The sequence below is a fragment of the Lepidochelys kempii genome, chromosome 11 (genome assembly GCF_965140285.1).
Source record: "Lepidochelys kempii isolate rLepKem1 chromosome 11, rLepKem1.hap1, whole genome shotgun sequence".
In the NCBI taxonomy this organism is placed as follows: Eukaryota; Metazoa; Chordata; order Testudines; family Cheloniidae; genus Lepidochelys; species Lepidochelys kempii.
This window is the reverse complement of record NC_136390.1, coordinates 43,364,374-43,376,024: the sequence shown is the minus strand read 5'-3', so window position 1 is coordinate 43,376,024 and position 11,651 is coordinate 43,364,374. Positions and strand designations below refer to the sequence as shown.

At 38.9% G+C, this 11,651-nt stretch overlaps 2 protein-coding genes across 3 annotated transcripts; both read right to left on the bottom strand.

The window, feature by feature from the left end:
• HOXD11 (homeobox D11) lies at positions 1–2,058 on the bottom strand. Of its 2 annotated transcripts, none has more exons than XM_073304755.2 (2): positions 1,397–2,058; positions 1–830 (listed from the first exon to the last, which is right to left on the bottom strand). In XM_073304755.2, the coding sequence occupies exons 1-2, from the start codon at positions 2,001–2,003 to the stop codon at positions 595–597; spliced, it is 843 nt and encodes a 280-aa protein (XP_073160856.1). In that variant the 5' UTR covers positions 2,004–2,058; the 3' UTR covers positions 1–594. The 2 variants fall into 2 exon arrangements, with proteins under 2 accessions (XP_073160856.1, XP_073160857.1); XM_073304756.2 differs by having other exon boundaries at positions 1–827.
• Positions 2,059–8,600: 6,542 nt separating this feature from the next.
• Positions 8,601–9,658, bottom strand: HOXD12 (homeobox D12). The gene is made up of 2 exons (XM_073304754.1): positions 9,097–9,658; positions 8,601–8,839 (listed from the first exon to the last, which is right to left on the bottom strand). The coding sequence occupies exons 1-2, from the start codon at positions 9,656–9,658 to the stop codon at positions 8,601–8,603; spliced, it is 801 nt and encodes a 266-aa protein (XP_073160855.1).
• Positions 9,659–11,651: the final 1,993 nt, after the last annotated feature.

The window sequence follows — 11,651 nt, the reverse complement described above, 5'->3', positions numbered from 1 at the left end:
TTGTTACTAAATTGAATTTGGCTCTAGTCGAGTACACACTCTGATCGTTCAGAGATGGAAATCCATAAGTGAGCAGAAGATATAACCTTAACTTTACTAGAAACCATTTATTCACATGTAAAAGACAGTGGCCCATGCGTTTATATGACAATAGAAACACACACACACACACACACACACACACACACACCATGTACATTTACCATCTTTTAAATAAATTGCATTCATTTAAGGGAGGAAAGGCTTATCGTAGATCAAAACCAAGAGGAAAAAACCTCTTTTTTAAAAGCAAAATCTACCATACACACCGCCGATTCATTGGTGTCATCATAAAAAGAAAAGAAAAAAAAAACCAAAAAACAAACACCTTGGGCGATAAACATTGGAGAATGGACTTTTGGATTTACCCTAGCTTCCCCTTATGAGGGACGCGTTCCGCCAAGCCCCCGATATCGCCAGTGGACATTGATTGTTTGGAGGCACCAGAGTTGAACAACAAAATGAAACTTTGCGTTCCGCAGGGTGAATGTGTCCTGTAAACCAATTTCCTGGTGTACTCTGATGGCAGGTTAGATAGGGATATTTTCTTTTCTTTCAAAACAAGGGGTTTCCAGTGAAATATTGAAGTCGATCTCTGTTCAGTTTCTTTTCTTTCATCCTTCGATTCTGGAACCAGATTTTAACTTGTCGATCAGTGAGGTTCAGCATTCTGGACAACTGCAGTCTTTTTTCTTTGTTTATGTACACGTTGAAGAAAAACTCACGTTCCAGTTCTCTTATCTGATATTTGGTGTACGGACATCGCTTTTTCCTTGATCGCTGGGGAACTGCTGAAATTCAAGACAAAATAAACTGATTTTATGCTGTTTCAATAAACACTTTCATATAACGATAGATAAGACACATTCACAATATCGCATTTACTAGAAAGCAGCATCCTAACAGTTAAGGAAATATTCTGAGAGATTTCTCTCTCTCCCGCCTCCCTTCTGGGTAACTTTGCAAAAGGTGGACATTTCCAACTTCCCCTTAAAACAGACCCTATCTAGCAGTACAGAAGGATGTTTAAATTGGCTGGAAATATTCCAAGGTTCTCAAACTACTCCCCTAAACAAATGAAAATATTAGACTCTATAATTAAGGGTGCTTTGAATAATAGCTGTGAAATCTCTCTGCCCCCTCCCAAATCAACAATTTAATAACAATTAATATCCTCCTCCAAAAATACCTTAAGCCCACGTAAATTGGTTTCCTATCGTAAACACGCTTTACAACGGTAAAGGAAATCTTATAGGATATATAAACTCCTTTGGATGCTTATAAAATTGCACATAAAATGCGGCTTGACAAAGTGTTGGCCTTGTACGGTTGCCCCCAATTTACTACTGATACCTACCTGAACTGTTGCTCTTCTCTGCAACAGCCTCACCAGAAGGGGAACCGGCGCTGTTTTCTGTTGTCACTTTCTTCTCTTGGCTGGAAGGTGTTTTACTACAAGGGCTATTCTGAGGTTTCAAGTCGCTCTTGGCCGCTTCCCCCTCGTTCTCTGCTTGCTGTTGGTATGGAGGTCCATGGGCTGTCTCATAAAACTGGTCAAATCCTTGCGGGAGAATGCCGTTCCTTCCCACCGTGTTGTAGAAGTTGGAGGCAGCGGCGGAGGGTCCATGGTGGCTGCACACAGGATCCGTTTTGAATAACATTTCCGTCCTCCTGTTAGCAGGCTGGAGAAAGTCTCGATGCATAACCTCCTCAGCTGAGTAATAAGGAGCATAACTGCCCCTATACTGCCATTTGCTGCGCTCTAATCCGTATTCCCTGAATGCCACTTCTCGCACAGGTTGGACATGAGGTAAATTAGAAGAATAAGGAAAAGTCATTTGACAGGAAGACGATTGCGACAAAAAAGAGGGTTTCGTCGAGAAATCTGAAGGTGAAACGTAATAAGCGCACCCTGGTAGATACATATTGGATGCACTGTGGCTGCAATCGTCAAACTCAGTCATGTCTTCCTTTTTGCGATTGCAAGCAACCAGGAGACTTCAGTGCATTGAACAAGATCCATCTATTGCACAAGAGGGTTTGGACAGGATCAACTAAGAAAAAATCCCCACCGTGTGCTGACGTGCAATTCATCTTGATTGATTCTAGTGGTAATTATGTCACGTGACGCAATGTAGAAATGTCCTTATATCTATATCAGCCCTTCGGAAAGACTCCTAAGATCCTCCAAAGAGCCTCCCAGCACCGAGAGATGAGCAACGCATTTGTACAAATGTTACATTTTTATCTTTCTTTCTGCCACGGCAAGATGGGGTAAATAGAGAGAGAGGCTAATCACCTGAGAATGCACAGTCTGTGTAGCGACTCCTACGCACTGCTGGAAATCCAGCCCCTACCACTGAAGCAAAACGCACGCATACAGAACCCCTCCGATCCCCTCTTTCTAAGCATGTCTCTAAACATATTTGGGGAAATAGGCACAGATAATTCAACTGGGAAAGGTAATCCCTAGCTATTTGGGTGTGAGCTTCAAATCGGAGACCTCGACGCTGTAGTATGACAATTCAGGGTCGGAAATATTTGCTTGTTGCTACTTACACTGATGATTAGCTGATGATAGTAAATTTAGGAAAGCAAAGACCCTATTTACATACTCTAGCAGATTTGCTAACTCAGATCTAGAAATCCATAGTTCGCAAAAAATAACCTGTTTCAAAATTCAAACTATGAGACTCAGTAACCTTATTATTCCCTTCCCTAAGTACAAGCCCTGTGTGTTTGTCTGAGGGTGTGCGTGAGAGAGACTGAAAAGAGAAATATGCAAATAGCACGTTACAGTTAGCCTATTTTGTTAAAGGAAGTCTCTTTCGGGGTTCATTTGGAATTATGGAGAGATTATGATGCAACATCACATCTTTGGAGGAAAAGAAACCCAACAGTCACGATTTCCTTGGGAAGCAGAATATCAGACAAAGTGACTGGATACCATGAACTTCAACCAATGTTCATTTTCATTTCATAGTTGGGAGTTTTGGTTATTAACGCAGAGCCACATAATAAGCGTTAGCCTACCTTATTTTTTAAATATTATTATACCTAAAATGAGCACAAAATGAGCCACGTAGTATGAAAACAAAATTAATTAATAAGCTTCAGAAATAACCCTGCACCAAGACCATTATTCATTCCGAGGGCATTTACCAAATCTCTGTAGAAATCTTTTGTTCCCCCCAGTACAAAATGTCCATCTTAGCCACAGGGCATGCTCGTCTCTAAATAAAAAAACATGCCGTTATGCCACATAGAATAGCTTTTGTAAAAAAAACCCTTGAAAGCCAAGCTTTTTCAGGATACTGTCTGCAAACACTCAGGCCACAGATGACTTAAAATCTTAAAATGTCACACAATGGAAAGCCCCTACAGGTGTGGAAGCGGACTGAAAGAATAATGAAAACAAACAAAAAGGAAAGAAAGAAACCCAGGATATTAACTTTGTTATCATGGCTGAAGCCAGAAAAGGGGCTCAGTATAACCCGATGGGATATAAAACATCTGCATTGCGTGGTAGCAGAGGCATCCGCAATGACAGACACCTATTATGCGCACTTTGCTTTTAGCTGTAGAAAGAGGGAGGTAGAGGTATGGAATCTTTTATTCCGATTTTTTCCCCAAAAAAATCTTCAGACGTGTCCATATGATAGAAGGCTCGTGAAAGCAGTTCCCAAAACGGAGCATAATGTCCTGTTTTCCAAAGGGACTATGTCCAAAGCCATTCAGACAACTTGAAGTTCAATCTATTTTTTCCATGATGCCTCGCTTGTATACCACCATTAATGCAGCAATCTGATTTATCCCATCAGATATACTCACTAAAGATCCCACTAGATACAACGCACAGCACATAACACATCATTTCCTTCTTTGCGGAAGACTTTCAAGCCTTTTAGATTTTGCTGCAACAACTATCTCCTAAAAATGATGACTGCGTAGCTAAAATGGCTTCTGTGTCCCTTCCCACCCTGAGTTCCCAGCAGAACATGGGCAACGATTCGTTTGCATGATGCTCCAGGATTTCTCAAGACTAAGTTATTAATTTGACGGGGAGCTATGAACCTATGAAACTTCATTTTCTTTAGCACCCAAAACAACCAATTAAGCTCTAGTCGAAATCGTATCCCTTCCTTTGGCTGCAGAAACCCTAGAATCAATTAAATATTGTGGTAGGAGTCAATCAATTTCAAGCAATTCAAGTTCAACGACATGGCGACGATTTGTTAATAAGAAAACAGCTCAATTAGGAAACAATCCCCGACCAAAACCAAAAACCCAGCCATCTGATTGTTTGAATGTCCACCCAATAACACTACAGATATTCCACCTGAATGAGATGAATGTGCGAATTTCTGATTGCTAAGGCATTTTCACCCCATATTGGATCCTATCCCAAACACAAGTAATCCTTTTTCTAACCAGATGAAATAGCATCGAAACATAAATGTATATAATGGATATATTCAAGCGAATACTTTACCGTTAGGTGTCTTGTAACATATGCAATCGTTGCCTAGAATTAGCAAGTATTCTTGTCCAAGTGACATTTCCAAAAGACCTCCGTGAAAATTAAGACGACTTGCATAACATTCGGATTTAAAAATATACCCAGTCCAGCTAGAGAAGATGCGGTATTTTTGTGCCACCCAAGATAAGACACTAACTTGACCTTAACTTTGTTATGGCGCCCCTAGTATCTGGAGAACGTGAACAGACACTGTCTGGCAGCTCTCGTAAAAACTGACTGGAGAAGAGATTCTGAGTCATTTCATTTATTGCCACTACAGTTCTGCAAGAAAGCTTTTCCTCCCTGCCAAACTTTAATTATTTATGCTCTTTTAGGAAACACAAAAGCACCCAGAGTTTCCTTTCCTTAGCAATCTAGCACGAATGAAAACCCTATCTTAATCAGTTTATCCGATTTAGATTTCGGTCCGAATGTAAAGATGTTTATGTTGGACTGAATAAATGAATGTAGGTGTGTATGTGTGTATTACTACAATGCATGTATGTTTGTGTGCTTATTGGCACGTACAAAGACACACACCACACGCACCCAGAAATCTATTGGTAGAGAATTAAATACAGGAGTATATAAATAGATGATAATATATTCGTGTTTACTTATTCTATATATATATATAGAATATATATAATATATATTATATTATATATTCATATTCATATGTGTATATGAATTTAGATATAAATATATATGTCTATAGACACATGGATATATATAGTATGTATCTATTTGTGTGTGTATCTATCTATCTAATCACACACTCAACTGAATGTGTGTGTGTATACACAGTATATCTTGCTATATATGTATATTTGCATGTATGCATATACACACAGAGCGACGGTAGTTGCTTTATATTTAAGGTTGCAGTTTATATACAAAATATTGTGCGTGTGTGTGTGTGCGCGCGCGCTTTGGTTATATATTTTAGATCCTACGTCTCCTGTTTTTTATTTTATTTTCTACTTTCATTTCAAGGCAATAAAGAATGCAGATTCACAGTAAGTGAGCATCGTAGAGCAATTAAGCTTAATGAATAATGCATTGTTCTTTCCACATTTTTTCATCCGATATTCCTCTCAAGCTTTAATATTAGAAAATTAGGAAATAAAATGGTTGGATAGTTTGTAAATGTAAAGAGGGGAAGGTGGACAATGCAATATAAACAAGACAATTTTTGCTAGACAGTATTGGAAAGGAATAATATGCGGGGGAGGGGTGAAATCAGCAACGAAGCTTCAGAAGTTCTGGGACTTTTCTTCTGGATTTTTTCAATAGAATTTCTTTGTGTTATTATTATCGAAGAACATACTAGGAGAAGAAGATATTTGTATTTGCCAGTTCGCATTAGCTTGAAATAAAAAATCTTTAAAAAGTTAATTTCTGGACTTCTCAGAATGCATTGTTTCGCTTGTGGTTTTCCTAAGTGTTCACTTTTGAATAGCGAGATCCTCAGGCGTATTTTTGCCTCCATTGTGTACTGAGGTAACATGATAATTTAGAAGACATAAATACTAATCCCCAGTTTGCTGGCTCTCATTCTTACAATCGAAAATATCTCTGGACCCGTTACCGCTTCCCTGTTCTGCAGCAATCAGCCTCAGGCATTCAGAAACATTGCTGATACGCTGCACCCCCCAAAAAGCCAGTATTTATATCCAAAATGAGCTGTAACGACTGTTTCCTTACAACTGCCATAACACATTTTAAAGCTGATGATTGGATAGGAACAAAGTTCAAATGTGTCTTTTTAAAAATTATATTTTGGCTGATCTCAAACAGTCACTAGCCTTGTATTAATAGATAGTTTCTTTGTACAGTTCACTATCATTTTGATCCTTATTCACACGCCTTGAAGAAGTACATTTAAGCCTATTTCATATCAGAAAAACACGGGTATAACCGAGTCTCTGTCATTTTGAATTGTTATGATAAAGGAAAGGCAGCCCAAGATTTCGCATGCAGAAAAAGCTTCTGCATTAAAAACTTTGAATTACGTGAAAAATACATTCAATAGACATTTTAATCAGGACCTAAAGATCCCTGGAAAATTTTAAAATATAAAACCCAGTAAATATATGTAATTTTCATTTGATTCGCATCTGCTAGAGAGCTCAGTGTACTGCTCACAAATCAGTTTCACATTAAAGGTAAAGGGATCAGCCGCAAAAAAAGAATAGAAATGGATGAAACATTTAAAAATCATCAGATGAGTTGGAAAATGTGTCGAGCTCGTTGAAGTTAGAGGTATTTACAACTGGAGGTGTTTGCATTGGACAAAGGCACAGAAGCTTTTGTCCTCAGGGGAAAAAAAATATGCTAAATGATCATTTGAACATCCAGATGAAACAATAGTAATGGAAGTAAATCCCTTCCATGAATAGGAGAGTTTTCAATGTTTACCCAGTTCTTTGGCACTAGTATATGTTGTTAAGGCGTGTGATTAAAAAGAAATCGCAGATCGGCCTGTATTAACCCCATCTTTATCGCCTACAACAGGGTGTTTTGATTTTTTAATTTTTTCCCCCGTGGAACATTTGGACCAGGCCAAAGTCATCCAGACCAACAAGGCTAAAGGCAGCGTAGACTGCGCACCGCACGGGCCGCCAAATAAACGATTCGCATCGAACACATGACGCGACCTACAAGAATTTTTTTAGTTCTATTTCTAGATCATGAAGATGGAAACAGAGCAAAGTTATAGTAACGCTAGCGGCGGGGGGTGTCTATTTTTAAAAAACTCCTTCGCAGTGACATTTCGCTTCTTTCTTTCTTTCTGGAGAGAGAGGGCGAATGGGGTGGGTGAGGGAGCTCATAACAACTGAGTTTTTCACTTGGATTCTAGTCAATGAATCAAAACATTTTATCATGAAGGTGACTGGGAGAGCATTATTTTTGTCAAGGCTGTTCAAAGGCAGCGTATGGGGGGGGGGCAAGACTCCTCGACACTTTCACTGACAAAGAGAGACAAACAATATTTACATCCAAATAAAAGTTGTTTTCTTTTAATGGAGCAGGCAATAAGACGATCAACATTCTACGCATCTGAAAACCAAAGCAAAAGGCAGTCCGTTGACATGTATTTCTTTCTGGTTTACAAGTAAGAAGCTGCGGCAAAGGGCTCAAAGGCCTGACCATCGATTTTCCATTCACAGTTTAAAAGTCTAGGTATAAGGGCAGGGCTGCAAGAGACAACGGCAGCCTTCAGTCGCACATGAATGTTTGAAGATGCACAAAGGATTTTTTACCCCCAATACTTCAGACATTTTCATTCAGTTTGCCGCAGCCTATGACTGCAGAAGAGAGATTTATTCAACACCTTTTAAAATAAGTAGCAGGAGTTAATGCATCATTTTCAACACGCAAGAAGCAGAAAACCTTTGGGCGCATTATGAATCCGTGTTGTCAGGTTATGCCATGCCTTTGCGCACAAGTCACGTGCCCCGTTAAAATGTATGCCTCTGGGTTCTCGGATCGATGCCATTATGTTAATGGATTATTAAAAATAGGGTTTATTTGTTATACGCTTTTCCATTTAAAAAAACCAGGTTATTCCCAACAACAAAATAAACAAACACTGCATGCTCATACTGTAAGGCAAGTTAATATATGAAGAGACTAGCCAGTATTTTAATATCCAAGATCATTACTAGTCAACGTTTCTTTATTTTTCTGCAAAATTATGTTTACATACAGTTAGAGAAATGGATCTTAGCTCAGTACCGCTCATCCTCCAAGGAAAGAAAAAAGTAGAAGAAAATCTATTATAAAGCGAAATTAAAGATAAGAGCTGATAATACAGGTCTTAGTGTAGCCTTTTGATGAGTTTACTTTCTTCTTTTTGGCCAAGAATTCAATATTTGCCAATTTACAAGAGCCCCAAATGTTTGCTTAGAACTTCTAGAATTTGTTTTATTATTATTAATAATAATCATAATCATAATAATAAAAGTTTTCATCGGGAATATATTCTACCCTAAAGTTGCAAAAGACAAGTTCATTACAGGAATGGCAAGACTTTTGTCTAGTACATAGAAAGCGCCTGCTCACGCATTACTACTCTTTTCTTTTTCATCCGTCGGTTTTGAAACCAAATTTTAACTTGTTGATCGCTTAAATTCAGTCTGTTTGATAGCTCCTTCCTCTTCTGTCGGTTAATAAACTCATTGAGGAGAAACTCGTTTTCCAATTCAGCAATTTGTTGTTTTGTGTAAGGTTTCCGTTTCTTTCTTAATCTCCCCTGTGCGGGACACCAAGGCAAACCTACAACAAACGTCGATAATTTAATGGATAAATTGTCTGCAATACATGGAGCATGCAATAAACAGCATTACATAAATGTAACTTGCCCAAGGTATGTTTTCGTCAAGTACATTGGACATCACAAGAACTACCTATCTTGTCAGATTAACTGATTATCTCCTCAAATGGATAAATGTGTAATTAAGATAATTCTAAGGGTCTTTTAGAAAATTATTCTCTAGGTCTCTTCTAGATAAAGTGAGTTATTTAAGGCATACCATCCTGCACTGAAGGTCTCAGACATGACTGGACTGCTGCAGACTGCACTGTCAGGTTCAAGTTGACCGAATTCTTGATGTCCTCCTTTAAGTTTGAAGGAGAGGAATTCACTTCAAAAAGAGCTGATGAGCCATGCAAACCTCTTTGCAGGCTGGAGTGGTCATACTTCACTGGCTTTAAGTTGGTTGGATGAGTAATACTTGGGTCATTGGCAAAAGAGAGCCTCTGCCTGCATCTTTCCTCCTGTTTGGAGCTTGCTTCGTGGGCGTAGTATTTATTGTTTTCTTCCAGGCACTCTTTGTTGCTGTTGGAATTGATGTTGATTGGAACAGAGCCCGTAAGGTAAGGCTGCGAGGAGCCGCTGAAAGCATGGTTCTGAGGCTGAGCTGTACACGAACTTGAGCAAGTCCAGGGGATCGAGCTTCTGGGGTAGGAAATGGTGGGCAGAGCCGCCAATTGACTGCCATTAGTCCGCAAATTAGGAAAATAAAAGGAGTCCGGCGATTGCAAATTCAAGAGAGAACCAACGTAGCCAGATCTGTAGAGACTGCGATCACACATTTCCAACAAAGGCCTTCAGCTGGTCTTACAGCAGGATTTAGTTACAACGGGGAATAAGCGGCAAGCCTAAAACGATTGGACGAAACTTTGCATACAGGTTCTTCAAAGCCGGTAATTTCAGCACCGCCTACACCCAGTGAGCCCTCTTGTTCTCAGTATTATAGTAATACTTGAAATATTAAAATCCCTAACTTGCAAGGGGGAGGAGAAAGCTTTGTCCCCACTCCTATAAAAATGAATGGAGTAGGAGTGGAACGCTGCTTTCCAAAAGGGAAACTAGGAGAAAACAAACATTTGTAAACCTTTAGATGGGAACTTTAGCTAGAATCCGGAGAACGGTGATTTCTCCTTATGCCTACTTGACTCGATTATTACGCGTTATTTCTCACCTAGGGTTTCCTCATTTATTGTAAAGGTGTGAAGCTATTTGCTATACATACAGATGCACATGTACATATATGTTTATTGCAAACATCGTTATATACATGCTTGAAATTAACATCCTCATTATGGTATGATTATGATACCATTATTATAAAATCCTATTATTGGTATGATTATGATAATGATCTGATATGACTCTAGTTGTAGATTTATGCCCCTTTCAGGTTTTCACATTTTAACTTGCATTGTCACCATGTGGGGAGAGTGTAATCATTGAAGGTCTGTGTTCTTTACAGGGCGTTCAGTAATTTACATTTCCCAGTGCACACACACTGTTAAAAATAAAACCCGTTCCACTCTTTCCCCCAACATGTTTCTTATTGAGGAGACTTTATTTTTAACATTGCAAAGTATATAAAAATGTCCAAAGAATACATTTCTATCACGTGCAATACATTTTAGAATAACCTGCCCAAAGTAAAGGTTTTCTTGATTTATTTATTTTATTTTTTTCGCAAATCAGGCTTATTAATAAGGACTGGCGAGGGAAGACGCTAAGAATTAATTCGGAAACTGCGAGAAAACACATCATGTCGGAGGTGCAATAAGACAAGGCAATGATTAGAGTGGTCGCCACCGGTTTTAAATTGTCTGGCTGATATGACATAATTTCCATAGCGTTTATTTTTCCGCCATTAGGTGGTCAGCTCTTGGCACTCGAGGTTTTTCAGGGTCAAACATGATTTCAAGAATTCCCCCCCCCCCCGCTTTTCGCCTAACAACGGAATTAAAAATGACATTAGTGAGCGTCCACACTTCATACCGCATGACTTTGGCAAAGGGTGAACGAACGAGTTGTGGAGCTTTGGGGAGCCGTTGATTCCTTTTGAGGAGTCAGTTCTGAATTCCGCGAGGCCTTCTGTATAGTAACTAAGGCCGAAATAGTCCATGAAAAATACGGCTAATGGCGCAAGAGGCTTGAACCTATTTGCTAAAACACACGGAAATATGGGGTAAGGCGGGTGATATGGGGCAAGTTATCAGAGGAAAAAGCTTCAGATGATCATGGATATTTTTGAGATCACTCTTCCTCAGTCAGCAGTCTTCAGAGCAGGTTTTCGGAACATAAAGTCGACTACTAAATAATATTTTCGGCATCCATCCATTTAATACATTTCACACAGTACATACATACACGCTGCTTCTAATCTGACAATTTCATATGGGTCGCTTCCATAAACGGGATGTCCCCACAATGGAATTAACCCAATTTCAAACAGAAACATAAAGCTCTGACTTCATCGTGTTACCTTAGCTCGATTAAAATATCAAACATGGTTAACACTAAAGGTTAATTTTCCATGTGATTGTCTTGTTAATTATAGTTTTAATCTTGGCTTTATTTCTATGAGGAGATCAGACATTGACATTTTCCTAATGAAACTCGTCTTTCTGTTTAATGGGAATTTTGAGTAAATTATACAGTAATTTCATTGCCCAGGAAGAAAATCTTTAAATGATTACTCTCCAGATTATCCTCCTAGACCACACAAGACCACACAAGCAGTGCTGGAGGATATTACTGACCACTGCTCTTAATTTTTATTGT